Below are 15,637 nucleotides of genomic sequence, written 5' to 3' on the forward strand. Positions count from 1 at the left end.
TCCTTCCAAATGCCACCTCGAAATCTGAAACCTGTGGAATGTAAATGCACCAGCTACTCTCCTTTCATCATTGTATTCTGGCCATCATCGAGAGCAATTTGATCCATTCTAACAGATTCCCTTCTTTGTCCCCTTCTTTGTCCCTTTGGACGTCAGGGTACTACTGTCTGATTGAGTACATGAGCAGGATGTGCTCTATAATTATGGTCTGTCTTCCCCCTCTCCAGAGGCGAAGGGGAGGATTTGATAGATTCAAGCAATCCAACCAGATCTCAGTACCCGGACACCTCTGAGAACCCGCCTACTTTCTGCACCTTGAGTGACCCAAACTTAGAGCTCAGGCCCACCAGAGCTGTGGTGGGGCGCTGGGGTCTTATCGATAAGATAATTGCGGGGGAAGGCGAGGTAGCTCGGTCCTCAGATGCGCGCCAGGCCGCCTCGGTCCCTTCTATGACTCGACGTCGTCACAGCGCCGGGTCCAGTCTAAGTCCACGCCGCATCACCTGTCAACTGTATTGCTCATTCGGCGAACGATCCAACCAACAAACCGTCCAAGTCATCAGGCACACGAAAGCAGTCATCGCTGCTGGATAAAAATTGGTCTCTCCCGTAGTTCAATCGCTGGGATTGCCTCGTCACTCTCGTTCCTGGCAGAAACACAGCATCAATGATCACTCGAATACATCGTCACATCTGATCAAAGGTACGCCCACGCCCCCACGCCCAACTCGCACGCTCAATTGCGATGGCCCGTCGTCGCAACTCAAGACCGAAGCATCTCTGGAGCCGATCGTGGAGTTTATGATGCTTTTGCCTCCCCTCTGCCTTGGCCGCTTGCTTCATCTAGTCCCCTCAGACAACTGTGGGATACACAGACTGACCAGCTGCCAACACCAGTGCCTCAAGACACGATGGCGACTACAAAACCTACAAAGCTACCCCAGGAGCGGCGGAAAGGCGAGGCTGCGTTGAGCGACTTCGCTGATTACGTCGAGAAGCAGCAAGCAATCAGATTTCCCAGTGCCAAACCAGCGCCGGGGGCGGTAGCTGCTGCTGCTGCTTCAGCCGAGGACGACCACGACGCCGAGCTCGACGACATCCTCGACGCCCTCGACCTCTCCGACCAAGCCCCTCTGGCCCCTCTCCACGAACTTCTCCTCGGAACTGATGACGAATCATTACAAAAGCTTGTCGACCTGTTGACATTACGGATAGAGGAGGGACATGGAGAGGCACTCTTCGACATCGGCTTCGAGCACAATGGCGAGTCCATGCGCCTTGACAAGGAGGGCTGGGACAAAGCGTGGAAGAGGCTACAGGAAGCCGCCAAGAATATCAAGGCAGACTGTCAATTACTATTAACCAAGAATGTCGGCGGTGAAGTTGAGAGCCAGGCAGCCGCCACCGACAAGGGCAAGGACTGCAATTCCAAGGTGCTCATTCGTCAAAGCCCTGCGACTGTCGAGAATGTCATCGAGACGAGGATAGCAGTCGTGGGCAATGTCGACGCCGGAAAGAGTTCCATGCTGGGCGTCTTAGTCAAAGGGGACCTTGACGATGGACGAGGAAAGGCACGAGTCAACTTGTTCCGACACAAGCACGAGATCGAGACCGGCCGGACCAGTTCTGTAGGAATGGAGATCATGGGCTTCGATACCCACGGCAATGTCATTACCAGCGACACGCCCGGTCGGAAGCTGTCGTGGGAGGAGATCGGGAAGCGCAGCGCCAAAGTCATTACTTTCACTGATCTTGCCGGTCATGAGCGGTACCTCCGGACCACGGTCTTTGGCTTGCTGTCCAGCAGTCCCAACTACTGCTTGCTGATGGTCGCTGCCAACAATGGTCTGATTGGCATGAGCAAAGAGCACCTCGGTATTGCGTTGGCTTTGAACGTCCCCGTCATGGTCGTCGTTACCAAGATTGACATTTGCCCGCCTCACATCCTCGAGCAGACATTGACCCAGATCACCAAGATACTCAAGTCTCCAGGTGCAAGGAAGATTCCCATCTTCATCAATAACCGCGACGAATGCATCAACACTGCAACCCAATTTGTTTCTCAGCGTATAACCCCAATTTTCCAGGTTTCCAATGTCACTGGCCAGAATCTGGACTTAGTACGAACGTTCTTGAATATCCTGCCGCATCACGGAAGGTGAGCTTACTTCTCGAGTCCCAGCCTGCGCTTCAACATACTAATTTTCATCACCACAGATATGACGCTGATGCGCCATTTGAATTCCATGTCAATGACACATTCTCCGTTCCTTTCGTCGGAACCGTTGTGTCGGGCATCATCAAATCTGGGGTTGTCCATGCAGGTGACAATGTTCTCATCGGGCCCGACAGCCTGGGCCAGTTTACGTCGAGCTCCATCCGCTCCATCGAACGGAAAAGAATCGGCGTACCAGCGGCGAGCGCCGGTCAAAGCGCTTCCTTCGCGCTCAAGAAAGTCAAGCGGAAAGACGTTCGGAAAGGCATGGTCGTGCTGCCGAAGCCAGCAGACGGGGCCCCATCGCCAAGGGTCTACAACGAGTTTGTCGCCGAGGTGCTGATCCTCAGCCACGCAACGACCATCAAGAAGAAGTACCAGGCGATGCTGCACGTCGGTCCCGTCAGCCAGACATGCTCCATCATCGACGTTGACCGGCCTTTCATCCGCACTGGTGACCGTGCGACAGTGGCATTCAAGTTTGTCCAGCGACCTGAGTATCTCGCTCCCGGTGATCGCTTGCTGTTCCGTGAGGGCAGGACGAAAGGGCTGGGAATCGTCAAAGCTGTGGGGTACGACCGCAGCTATTTTCCCAAGAGCGAGGACAGCGGCAGTGGGAATGGCAAGGCTGCGCAGGCGGCTGCACCGTCGGCCGCGGCTCCTGCAACTTCGGAACGTGGTCAAGATGTTAAGGTCGCGGGCTAGGTGCTTTCACCTTTGGATGACATGATTGTGTGCAGAGAGAAATGACCGCGAAGCATTCATGCTGGCTGATGTGTGGACCTAAGGATGTTGTTCCTGCATTTTGTGCACACAGATTGCGCGCACATACGAGCTGATGAGTTGATGGGTTTGGCTTTGTGCATGCTGCTGACGGGTGACTGGAGTTGGTGGAGTTCCTTGGGCTGGCTTTTTTATGAGAAAAGCGTAATGCTTGTGCATATTTGTTTCTCGTAGCTCTTTACACACTTATGTAGTAATTTGTTAACCCTGATACCAATCTGTCCATTTGTGCTGTCCTCAGGCAGCTAGCCTGAACCGCGACTGGATTTCCGAGGTGGAACCTATGGGCTTGAGCCTACTGGACCGTTTTATAACAAGCTCCACTACCGAATATTCAGGTATAAAGGTTGTGGATGTCTCTCGATTCCGGTGAAGCTCAACCGGGGAATCATGGGCCTGGTACTGTCAAAAATGAGGCTTGCGGCCTGATTAATACCCTGGATTTAGATCGGTAGCTGACGTCTGGAGCATCACCATGCCTAATCTTGGTATAAACTTGAAATATGATTGTGCAGCAGGCTCATCATACAACAAGAACGACCGATCGATGTCAGCCTGTTATATTTATATCAAGCTCTGGGCTCGGCTCATCTTTCGCACCCGAATCCAGTGGTTGACAGTTGACTTGATTTTGTAGCCATGGTTTTTTAAAATAAAGAGCCTTAGTTCAGTATCAAAAAGATGCGGACTTGGATCCGCCTTGATGTGAAGGCATGAGGGGTTGGAAAGAGGCGCGGTGTAGTATGATCGATAGCTATTGTGCACGATTTGTGCTGTTGTTGATTTTGCTTAAATCGAGAGTAGTAGTAGCTGGACGATCTATCCACAAATTCCTCGAATTTACTCCAGCCGTGAGGCTGTAGACAAAGCTTCTGCTGACTGTCTCCACTGTAGAGGTTGAAGCTGGAGGGCTCTGGAGTGCGAGGAGCCCGCCCCAAAATCTTACCAGACCACTGGACTTCTAAATTTGGCGCAGATGGAGGGATTTATACTTGAAATAAGATATATAAAGTTTTTCAGTCTCCCACTTGTCTTTTATCTTCTTGCCTAACACTAAACAAATCGCAACGCGTCAACATGCGTTTCGACCACCTCGCCCTTTTCTGCTTCGCTACATCCACGGCCACAGCAGCTGCATTCACTCGTGAGGCCACCGAACCTCTCTTGGAGGAACGAGCAGATTGCGGATGCACAAGAGACTACACCGGCAACAGCTTCGGTTGCGGTAGCATTAACCCCGGCCAAAACTACTGTCAGCTTATGGGTGTTGATGGAGATTATCCATTCTGTCTTTTTCGTTCACTTCAATGATGCCTGAGTAGTTCCTAGGGCTGAAAATATCGCAGAGGTGTGTAGAGTTTGCCTCCGGCGGCCTCACCTCGGCCAAGTGCTGCACTGTCTGCAGTGACCAGGGCCCTTGCTGGGCGGTTTTTGGGCTTGGGCTTCAAGGACTGTTCTCTATGTTTTTGATAATAACGTAATAAGAGACAGCTTTGCAAGGAGGTATGACATCGAGATAAGGCTTATTTTCTATGGGGATGGACAAAAAAGTTCAAAAAAGCATAATTTAGAAATTGTCATCAACGTCACAGGATCTGATGACGGTGTTTGCTGTGCAATGAAAGTCTATAATTGAGATTAAGAACAAATTGTATTTCATTTCTCGCCATACACGTGGTAGTCCGCGCACTCTCATATACAGCATCGATTCATGTCAGACTCGATACGACGCGATTTAGCTAAACTCTTTCCAGTAAGACATTAGTAAAAGAGGACCGCGTGGTGTATATGTGGTTTCAGGCTGAAGCAATATCATGTCCTCATGCTTTGACCCGTTGAACTAACTGATTTTGACCACCTCCGGCTCTGAAAGTTCAATACGTTAATGATTCAAATTGGATATACACTTGAATTCCTAGTCTTCGACTTATTGGAGATCGGGCAAGATGCTGATACTAAGTGGCGATATTCGGGAAAGGTTTTGTCAGATTATTTGGACTGATGTCGTATTGTAGTCGCAGGCATTCAATTTCTTTCAATCGATCCAGACATATCGATCATGAGCTTGGTTCCTGCGTTTGCGCCTCTTCCTTGTTGTCACTTTCCTTCTTCTCCTGTTGCTTCTGTGACTTGACCGTAGCCGGAGCGGCCTTTTTCTCCTTAGCTTTCTGCTCCTTTGCCTCCTCGGCAGCTTTCTCCGCCTTGACCTTCTCCTCCCACCAGCGCTGAACATAGGTAGCAAGGACCATCTCCAGCACCTCGCGGCCCTCCTCGCCGTCGTCAATGTCGATCTCCAGGTCGCCGAGCTTTCCCTGGTAGAACCACGGCTTCGCCATCTTGGCGACCACCTTGCCGTCCTTATCCGTGATTTTGGACGTCCCCGTCCATGTGTACGTGATTCCTCGGAACGTCACGGTGCGGTTGTTACTTCCAAACCAAGTGCTCTTGAGCTTCAGCTTGGCCTTATCATCGGATGCGGACTCTGCCTCCTCGGTCTCTGCCGTCCGCGACGGGTGCACTGCAAGTGTTGCATAGCTCGGCTCGTCGATGGTCGCGATGCAGATGCCGCCTTCTTTCTCGCTTGGTTGTCCACGCCAGACATACTTCTTTGTGCTCTTGACCCACCCGGTCTCGGTGGATGTGCTGTAGATAACGGCATTCGCGCTTGGCTCCTTGAACACCAGCTCGTTGGAGTTCTTGCCGAATATCCGACCTGGTGCGTTCGCGACTTGGTAAGTGAGCTTGGGCATTTTGAATGATATATATTAGATGGTGGAGCGGTGATGTGGCTGAGGTGTGGCTGTCCCAGGAATGAAATGGACAATGCCCAGTATTTCAAGGAGTGTGCATCCCGTGTAACTTGCGATGTGGGAAAAGTGATGTCATTCAGGCCTCCGCTAGCTCACACCCTCATCTCGCCATGAGTCTGATGATTGGCCTTTAGAACCTTAGACACCACACTCTCTGCATACTAATTAGCTCTAAAATTTGTCTGAACTTGCTTCTCAAGTGTTGCTTGAGTACGGGACCGCAAGAAAACATTAGACTGGATGAAGCGGAACTGTACACTCTATGAGTTCTCTTCTCAGTTATTATCCCGGTGAGCGATATTGCGAGACGATGCGATTTACTCTGCCAGTATCGTATGGGACCGTCAGACTCGATGCATCCTTGGTCAAATGTACATGTGCGGAATCATGGTCATTGCGAGTTCACTATATACACTCGTGATCTATAAATGCGGCGTCCTTCTATATGTACTTCTTAGTCTATGATAATTCTGCCCTTAGGAACCATGCTCATTCGTCCTCATGAATATACTCGGCACAAATCGTATCGCCTCCTGTTATGCGTTAGTCACATGTTACGCAACCTGAAGCAATGAATTCTGGAATGTTATAATAAAAGACGGATAGGCAAACCGTAGCAGAAAAAGGCTTATACTTACTTATATCCATCACATCAGCCACAGTGACATTTGGCATAATATCCAACATCCAAAGCACATGGTTCAATGTCGTGACGTTCCCATCATCTCCATCGTAGTCCAGTATGGCAGCTGTAGGGGCGATCCATTCGTTCTTCAACAAGTGGTCATCTCTTGGCACATTGCGTCCTCCCATGTCCGTAAGACGATAGGTCAGGTTCGCTTGCTGCCACTCCCACCAGAGACGGTCGACGTTGGCGTGATGCAGATAAAATAGAGGGTCTCCAGGGCTGGCGCTTTGGAGTTCGAGCTGTTCGTATGGTCAGCTACATGTACAAATGGTGCGGAGGATCGGGTATGGTGGAAGACTAACTGTTCCCGAAACAGCCAGATGAGCGGAGCTGTGAGGCTTCACGGAATAGCAACTCCATGCATCGTCATAAGTCGTTGCCGCGAAGCACGTGTCAGCGTAGGTACTGTTTGCCCACGACCAGTACGACGCAGTGAAGTTGCGGCCCAAGCAGTACTCCTCATATTCTATCACGCCCCAAGCTTGATCGAGGCGGAGCGTCGAATTTGCAAAGGGCCCGTCAACGACACATCGGTCGCCCTCGCGGCCGTTAGAGCCAAAGCTAAGGTCATCGGAGCCGAAAACGCTGGCATCCTCGACGGGGCCAGCGTCGGCATCTCGCTGCTCATCCCAGTAAGGCTGAGCACCGGTATAGTTGCATTCTTGCTGCAGGAGCACCTCATGGATGCGCATGTAGTAGCGGTGCCAAGGCCAGAATTGCCCGACGTCGTGGATGTCGTTGGACATGATTATGTGTGCCATTTGCAGCTCGTCCCAACGGTTCTTGGTGCCATTGATGCCCAGCTGGGCTGGCTGGGACATCAGACATTTCTCGGCCCGGATGTACTCGGCCTTCTCTTCATCGGTCAAGGCGTGCCTGTGGTGGTGATGCGTCAGCCTCTGTAACACACAAAATCAACACGTTTATGTGGGAAGCGTGTCCTCACCAGGCTTTCCTTTGATTCAAGGATGTGCATGAACTGGTTTCGTTTCTTGTGGAAAGATGAGAAGCACTAGTCAGTGCAGCAAGTGATAAGAGGCCAAGGAAGGCCGATCTAGCAAGCGAGGGACTCATTTTATCCGAAAATATCTGTAAGGACTGGCAGGACTACAAGTGATAGCCGGAAGGAAGAACGAAGGAAACATGTCTGTCAAGCGGATCATATAAGAAGGCGAATGGAGTAGTAAAAGAACCAAGCAACTGTGGCCTGCAACAATTGTTCAGTAATCCATTTCATCTCGGCGCCGGACGTCTATACCGATCCCGGCTCCGCTATGGATTCGGCATTATTCGTATGTGAGTCTGTACCAAGAAGGGCGGCTGTCAGTTCTGCGGGTCGGGCCTGGGTATCCTTCTCGTGTTACATCCGCCTCAGCCTCGCGGATCCTCTCGTACACGTAATGACCAGGGTACCCATTACTACGTTTAAGATCCATTCCGGACAATAGGCGGAGCAATCCTGAAAAGCTTTCTTAAAATATTGACCCGGTTATCCATTTCATGGAAAGGTATCAGGGATAATTCTTCCGCGTCCCTGTTGACGGAAAACTATCTTCGGGATCGCCGCCCACCTACCGTCCGACCGCTTCAGGAGAATGCCTGACCAGGAATCCACAGCTCAATTCCTTCAATTCAAAGCAGCAGTTTGCGTTCCCCAATGTGACCTGTACTTCAGCGATGTCCACCTCTGTGCCTTATCAGGTTCCACGCCACGACCACATGCCGCTCGCTTGCATGAAAGAAACTTTATGCGGTTGCAGGGCTGGTAGGCTGACGTGTCCTTGGCATGAAGCAGACCTGATTAAGGAAGGTCTTTCAACGGCATTTTGTTCTGTTCTCGGAGCAAGGAATTCCGGGCTTCCACATCTCGCCGTTGATGATTGCTGAGTGAAAGGAATGTTTCAAAATACAAAGCTTGACCACAATGGATCTTGATATAATCTTGATCTTGTTCAGGATCCCCACAGGCATTTATTTGAAATATGGGTGCATCCGAAGTGGCGGACACCGGTTCGGGTGGGTCCTCGTCGATCTGCAAGGGCCTGCCGTTCTAAATTCAGCGGCAACTGTCCCTGACAAGCAGCGATGGTCCTTGACTTCAATTATTTAATCTCAGAGTTTCGGTCATGACTTTGAGCTCTGGCTGTGCTGAATTTGTGAATGGGGTTTTGTTTTGGGACTTATCACCTATAATCGGTGTCCTAGCAATCCAAGCCGTCCACTTACGACAGGTCCAACTTGCATGGGACGAAAGTGGTATCACGGGGATTTCCAATAAGAAGACTCATTTTCGACACAGTTTGGGACTAAAGCTATTTTTTTTCTCTCGGTATGATAGACATGAATGTACTTCAATGGGACAACGCTCTTAGTGAAATATCACTGTTGGCAATTATGCTTCGATGCGGACTGAATGATACATATGCACATGAATAAGTGATCATCTATTACATTCTCGCTACAGGCCATTGAGTAATTCATAGGCGAAAGTCACTTCAAGGCCATCTCGCAGCGTTCTCCATGCCTCTAGTTTCCCTTCCATAAGGGCAAAATAAGTCACGTGCGCGCTGCTGGGCTTGAGCATCTGCCAGCAAATAAACCGTGATAGGATGAAGATGATGAAAACCACCAAGTCTAAGTCCAAAAAGGAACAAATTGCCATTACCATGCCTATTATAAAATACAGAACTCTTTAAAGTCTCTTGATTACTGTATGCCTTTCTGTGACTGCTGTGACTGAACTCAAGTTCAAGCTTTCTGCACACTGTGACTCTGCGATGATAATGACGATGGGTGACATTGGCTACTTACGACTTTTCATATTATATACCTCGCATACCTCGCATCCAACTCCTCCGAGTGAGATACCAAGAATTTTTCAGCCTTGCAATTAACTTTGAAAATAAAATGGGTCAAAATCAGAAGACACAAGATTGGGCACTCGTCCGCGCTACCACCGGATCCAAGCATGATAGACCATGCGGCCCACGGTGAGCATCTCTTTAGGTCTATGATCTTGGCATCGTTGAAAAGTTCTTGCTGAGTATCGCTTCCTCATAGATGTCGATTGTTCCAACCAAATGGCCGACGTCACCGCCATCCCCGGACCGAAGTTCACATACAAGGTCCCCACAGAGTCCGTGGACGCCATTCACGCTGCCTGACTGGTGAGTATGGTTTTGCTCGCAGTGTAATTGGTCTAACAGTCATGATACAGTAACTGAGACAGAAAGGAACACAAGTCCCAAGCCAGATCACCCATCCGAGCATGCAAGCCAAGAAACTGCTTCCGGGAGTGGAGGGAACACCGGGAGTGGAGAGAACACCGGGAATGGGTCGGAAGTTGCAAAGACCAGAAACGAGAATGTTGAGCTTGACGTCCCTGAAAATCAACCCGCCAATATTCAAGCGCGTGGAGGAGGCTTGAGCCGTTTATTGCGTCAATGTTTCGGTACGCGGTCACCGTCAAGCACCCGGCCGCAATACAGAACCCACAACCTGCGTCGACATCGACATCGACATCGACCAAGGCGGCACGGGAGAAGACATAGTATCAGTGGAAATAGCAGCAGCAGCAGCAGCAGTAATAGCAATAGATCAGACGGGTATGATAATCGAGGAAGAAGATACGCGGCAACACAAGGATCTCACGATCGCTCCAGGACTTGGTCAGTTTCGGGGAGACGCGATGGGGCCACTTCCGAACGACAGTCCTCGCGCGAGAGACGAGGTCCACGATTTACGCAGTATGATCAGGCTCAAAAGGGTGATTCTCCTCACAAACGCCGTGATCATCGCCATTCTAGTTTTCATCATCGCCGCGACCTACATTCTGGCACAAGAAGCGACGGGTGTCGATCAGCAGAAAGCAAAGCGACAGGGTCTCCAAATTATGATGATATGAGTGATGACGAATTGTTCAGAGTCCTGCTCGCGGAAGAAAAGGCTATGGATCCGTTGCTGCGAGATGTGGATGTACGGAGGGCCCGGGGCGAGGATGTGTAGCAATATACGACATAGCATGTACCATTGTAGATTAGGTTGATACATGAGCTCCCATTTCACTCCGCCGCCAAATTTTATGATACCGCATTAATTTACTTATGTACAGAAAATTTAATTGTTGGCACCTCAGGGCAATTCATAGCTCTTCTCAGGAGACACCTGGGCAGCTGGGAATTTCATTGTCAGAGTTTCATCCCTGAGGTTCGCCAATCTCATTTTCTACATATACGGTGTGACTCCCAAGCCATTGTCCCCATCTAGTTTCAATAGATGCTTTGTAGTATCCGTCGCGGATCTTCGACTCTACCCTTTTACAAGCCTTCATTAAAAGCTTGGATCTCTCGCCCAGGAAAGCGTCGCTTCCATTGTAAGTTCGAAAAAATAGTTTAGCATAGACACCAAGACCGATATTAGCTTTCCTAGATGGAAGCTGTAGAACGTTGGAGTTCATCGTGGCTCTCCCTCTCCTTTCAGTCAATGGCCAAACAAGAATTATATGAAATATATACTTCAAAATATTCTGATAAAGACATATATCGAAAAGTAAGCACCTGTATCTAAGCGACCAAGTTGTGAGTATTTACGAAGAAAAAGAGCGACGGCGTCCCGAATCCTCGGATTCTTCGGGCCGCAGACAAACAGCAAAGCAATGATAGCCAATGATGCAATACTTGGAGGATGCTTGTCCCACAAACTAACACCTGATGTCCGTGCTGGTGCTCTATATGCTCCATATGCTGACTGCATAGCGAAGCTATTCGATTATTACCGCCATAAGAGGAAGGTCACTGATGGAAATGGCTGCTGGGATTTGAATCCTGCCAGTCTGCTGACGCTCGCATTTCAACCAACTGACACGGAACGCGTGATTCTAGAAATATAATTGCTCTTGGATGCCAGTGTTTCTCCTCCGCTCTACCTCGAGCTTCAGGCAAGGCATTGTAGTATTTCAAGCCCAGCATGACATCTTGGTCGTCACCAACCCGCCTCTTGAGCAAGGCCTTGCCGTTGTTCTTCGCCACCTCTGGGTTTTTATCATCAGCTTTGGCTGTGGAGATCCCACCATATTCAGGAACATACAATGTCGGTGCAACTAAGCAGGTTATTGCCATCAATGAACCGGACGTGTTCGCTCCCGGGAACGTTAGCACCTCTTTTCTGGTGACGCTATTTTACCCGACATTGAAAAAGCCTGATATCCCTGGAATAACACCATACTTGACACAAGTCACCGCAAAGCAGTTTGAGGAGTATTTCCAGTTCCCGAACGGTACACTGGCCAACTTCACGACCCGTGTCCAATGGGATGCACCTTTTGCCGACAACATACTCAAAAATGAAGGGTCCGACTCGCCAACCTTGCTTTTCGGACCAGGACTTGGGGGCCCGCCCTGCGAATGTTACACCCTCTTGCTCTCAGAGCTAGCTTCCAAGGGATTCACAGTCGCTGCATTCGACCACACATACGAGCAACCATACGTTCTGTACCCTAACGGCAGCGAGTACTATGGACCACCCCTCGAGTACGCCTGGAGCACGGAGGAGGCACTGACCGCGATCGATCACCGCATAAATGACACTTTTGCTTTCATCGATGTGTGGCCCAAGATAGCCAAGAAGCTCGGTTTCGCCTCTACGACGGACCGATTCGGAACATTCGGCCACTCCATCGGCGGGGCGGCTGCCCTCGCGTTTGCGCAGCTGGTCGACCAGAGCTTGGTCCCCTCGGGTATCAACCTGGATGGGTCGTTTTGGGGTAGGCTGAATGGCTCGGATGCAGACGTGGCGCGTCCGTCGCTGCTGCTCGGGTTCGAAGGACACTTAGTTTCCCTCGATACAAGTTGGAACAGGTATATCGACGCACAAACGGATTGGTGGCGTGTGATAGAGGTCAATGGAACTCTTCATTCGGATTGGAGTGATGTCACGTTCTGGAAGGAGCTGAACCCTCCGGTGCATCCCAACACTGGCAATATCAACAGCGAGAGGATGGTTAAGGTTGAGACGTCACTTGTTGCGGCGTTCTTCAACTGGACACTATGGGGCAAGGACCAGGGTGAATTGTTTGACGAGCCTGATTTATTCTACCCAGAGACGGTTCTTGTTGCGGGGGAAGATGGAACTTCAAAAAACTGAGTTAAAAAACTGGAAGAGTTTTAACCCAGGGTAGGTTTGACGATGACCTTCGTCTACGTCTTGTCTTGTTCACGCTGAACACCAAAGTTCCAAAAAGTAACGGCTGAAAATAAGACTCAATGTAACAAGCAGCACTAATTTATGCTGGCTCATGATATACATTCCACTGAACTTCTTTTTTTATGATCATGTCCCTACTACCGCATCTACTGACACCTCGTCCGTCATCTGTTGCATTGCTCTCATTATCGGACCTGCGATCGGGGCTGTGATGGATGGTGACCTCGTGTAATACCGATCTTGGTCGTAGTACAGGTTGTTGGCTAGCATCTGAATCATGAATTCCGTCGTAGATGTGCTCAGTGGGCATTTCTTCAGATCGATTTCTTCGCCTCCCGGACAGTGTGGTCAATGCTTGAAGAGCATAAGCTTCAGACGAGGTGTCGAGGTCCTTGTCCATAAAACCGAAAGAGACGCCGAGACCGGTGGAGAATGATTTCATGAAGCTCTTGAGGTTCGGAATTGTCGCGGAAATGAGTGAGTATGTGAGCATCACTTGTTGTAGAAGGAGAGTCCCCGATATCTCGAATAGTGGTTGGTTCGATTCCAGATATTGTTCGAACAGGTTGAGATGGGCAACAGAAAGGGCGATCAATGGCAGACGGAATGCAAAGGCAAGGAAGACTTGGAACTTCAGCCAGAACGACATAGTGTTGGACCACACGAAGACGACTGGTAAGGAACAGATGATTATCTCTGTGATGATGTCAAACGCTGTTATAATCTGCCAGCGAAGGAACTATTTCGCTCCCACAATTAGATACAGCTTCTAGTGTAGGGGCTTGTGCTAGGTGACTTGCCTGTTCCGGACACTGGCGAGAATGTGCCATTGTCAGTGTTGTCTCGGGATTGCAGTCGACTGCGATTCCAGTAATAGACGCAAGACCCCAGACGGCACTGAATCCCAAGGCCCCCATGCACATCATCCAAGTCGCATCGACATCGAACGTGAACACTCGGCGTATTAGCGAGGCAACCGAACATTTAGCCAGACAAAGTATCGCGACAGAGATTATTTCGGAGGTCAAGAAGGTCTGTGAACAAGAGGAGCTCAGCACAAAATTCCGGTGGGTCATTGATGGCATTGAATATATTTGCGGTAGACGACCTACTTTTCCAGCGATGGGCCACTGATCCTCCGAAGCGATCTCATTTGACTTTGCCAGACCACTCTTGAGCCCGTGGAAGACGACTGCCGACTGGATATAGAGTAGAAGCTTGGGAACAACAAGGTTAGTCTCGTGACACAGCTCGAACTCGACCCAATGGTCATCCTTACCGTGGCAAATCCAATCAGATAATCATCGGCGCCATAAACACCTCGTTTGATGAGACCTCTAGCCAACCCCGAAAAGCTGGTATATACCATGCCCAAGATGGTCACGATCCAGAGATAGCCAGCATGGTCATTATGTCCAATTGGCGAGAATTGAACCGTCCCACCACCAAGATCGTGCGAGCTCATGATTTCAGAGAAGCCAGAGCAAGCATTCCGCCCTGTGCTGCTTGATTATGGGGGTTCCTCGACCGTATATAAACGATGGAGACAGATCGGCCAACGCAGGTCGGCCGTGCGGGATGATAGGCTCTTACCGCCCACCGGCCGACAGCGGGTTGAGTGTCTTGTATCCTTGGGGGAAAGGACACATGCTTCCGTTTCGATAGTCAAAAGCGCGCCATGATACACGTCAGGGATACATTAACAACTGATGACTGAGATGATTTTGCTTGAGGGAGAGATAGGATAATGAGTTTGACACGTTGAATATACTCAAGGAAGATACAGGGCGAGTACCACGGTCCGACAGGTTGGACCAGCTGTGTTCTGCGGCGGATCATCACTGATTCAGGTCTTCATTAGGCAACATCGTAGGCGTACTGTGGTACAGAAGCCCGGTGGGCCATCTATCATTGCCCGGTACCTTACCGACCCTCGGCAACTTATGCTCACCGATGGGCGCATAAAGCTGGCCTCCGTGCTTTTATTAAGAGGCAGATATGATGTGACAGGTCACTGGGAGCGTCGTAGACGGGGCTTTCAACGCTTCCCAGTAAAAATTTCAGCTTTCGAATAAGATCTCCGAGAAGCTAGCCACGCATGTGGTGGAATCCACAGGCCAAAATTTGACGTGTGGGGGTCGTTCTTGTCGATCCGGCTTGGATACGGATGTTCCACGTGCCCCAATCTCCAGTCGCTCAAACTCAAATGGTCGTTAATGTCCAGCTGAAGGACGCAGATGGGTCTTTACTCGCAGATCAGGCTTGAGTGGTGTTCGGCGTCCCAACAGGCGCTTGTCTTTGTCCTTCGTGTTGCAGATATAGCAGGGTCTTCAGCTTCACTATGCTGCGTGCACTCCAAGAGGGTCATGTGCTCAGCCCCAAACCACGGTACCATGCAGTAGTCTGCTGCATGAGAAGATGGTAAAGAACAGAGTTCCTTACAAATTGACAAGTCAAACGGACATCTCCTCCGGCTTTGAATCCTCTCGGGTCAATGCAAGGAGGCCCTTGTATTCAAAGTTGCGAACCAGAAAGAGCGGGGACGGTGGGTGGAAAGTTTCCACTGCTCGCCTAGCAAATCGCTCAAGGCGCGCCTGGCGATCGCAGTGATAAGTGCAGGTTACGCGTCAGGGAGCATCTCGGATCTGGTCGTGGTCTTGTCAAAATTACGATACAGTAGCCAATTGAATGACGTGTTTATTGAGATCCGTTGCAGGGTATGAGTCGCTGAATTTTTCAGGAGTTGTGCAACGGAGGATTTACCGGAACCCTGGGGACGTGAACAAAAGGTAGCATACTCATTCTGTCAATTCCGGAAATAAGCGGATTTTGTTCACCCTCTGGTCCCGTCTGACGGAATTTCTTGCGCAATAATGCGCTGAATGCTTGTTGATTTCCCCGTACCAAAGCCAGGTCCTTTGGATGGGGTCGGGAGCAGGG

At 50.1% G+C, this 15,637-nt stretch overlaps 6 protein-coding genes across 6 annotated transcripts; 3 read left to right on the forward strand and 3 right to left on the reverse strand.

The window, feature by feature from the left end:
• Positions 1–911: 911 nt before the first annotated feature.
• Positions 912–2,920, forward strand: J7T55_014939 (uncharacterized protein; the record flags this gene model as incomplete). Its single annotated transcript, XM_053135256.1, has 2 exons — positions 912–2,158; positions 2,218–2,920. 2 exons carry the CDS (start codon positions 912–914, stop codon positions 2,918–2,920), a joined length of 1,950 nt encoding a protein of 649 aa, XP_052987026.1.
• A 2,135-nt stretch (positions 2,921–5,055) lies between these two features.
• J7T55_014940 (uncharacterized protein) lies at positions 5,056–5,748 on the reverse strand (the record flags this gene model as incomplete). The annotated part of the gene is made up of 1 exon (XM_053135258.1): positions 5,056–5,748. The coding sequence occupies one exon, from the start codon at positions 5,746–5,748 to the stop codon at positions 5,056–5,058; it is 693 nt and encodes a 230-aa protein (XP_052987027.1).
• Positions 5,749–6,297: 549 nt separating this feature from the next.
• Positions 6,298–7,472, reverse strand: J7T55_014941 (amino acid transporter; the record flags this gene model as incomplete). The annotated part of the gene is made up of 4 exons (XM_053135259.1): positions 6,298–6,341; positions 6,447–6,735; positions 6,799–7,395; positions 7,443–7,472. The coding sequence occupies 4 exons, from the start codon at positions 7,470–7,472 to the stop codon at positions 6,298–6,300; spliced, it is 960 nt and encodes a 319-aa protein (XP_052987028.1).
• A 1,992-nt stretch (positions 7,473–9,464) lies between these two features.
• On the forward strand, positions 9,465–10,400 carry J7T55_014942 (uncharacterized protein; the record flags this gene model as incomplete). The annotated part of the gene is made up of 4 exons (XM_053135260.1): positions 9,465–9,486; positions 9,557–9,632; positions 9,703–9,908; positions 9,985–10,400. 4 exons carry the CDS (start codon positions 9,465–9,467, stop codon positions 10,398–10,400), a joined length of 720 nt encoding a protein of 239 aa, XP_052987029.1.
• A 1,061-nt stretch (positions 10,401–11,461) lies between these two features.
• Positions 11,462–12,637, forward strand: J7T55_014943 (paf acetylhydrolase family protein; the record flags this gene model as incomplete). Its single annotated transcript, XM_053135261.1, has 1 exon — positions 11,462–12,637. One exon carries the CDS (start codon positions 11,462–11,464, stop codon positions 12,635–12,637), a length of 1,176 nt encoding a protein of 391 aa, XP_052987030.1.
• Positions 12,638–12,690: 53 nt separating this feature from the next.
• On the reverse strand, positions 12,691–14,346 carry J7T55_014944 (uncharacterized protein; the record flags this gene model as incomplete). The annotated part of the gene is made up of 5 exons (XM_053135262.1): positions 12,691–12,711; positions 12,852–13,436; positions 13,810–13,914; positions 13,977–14,199; positions 14,291–14,346. The coding sequence occupies 5 exons, from the start codon at positions 14,344–14,346 to the stop codon at positions 12,691–12,693; spliced, it is 990 nt and encodes a 329-aa protein (XP_052987031.1).
• Positions 14,347–15,637: the final 1,291 nt, after the last annotated feature.

The sequence above is a fragment of the Diaporthe amygdali genome (genome assembly GCF_026229845.1).
Source record: "Diaporthe amygdali strain CAA958 chromosome Unknown NODE_53_length_281289_cov_64_976018, whole genome shotgun sequence".
In the NCBI taxonomy this organism is placed as follows: domain Eukaryota; kingdom Fungi; phylum Ascomycota; class Sordariomycetes; order Diaporthales; family Diaporthaceae; genus Diaporthe; species Diaporthe amygdali.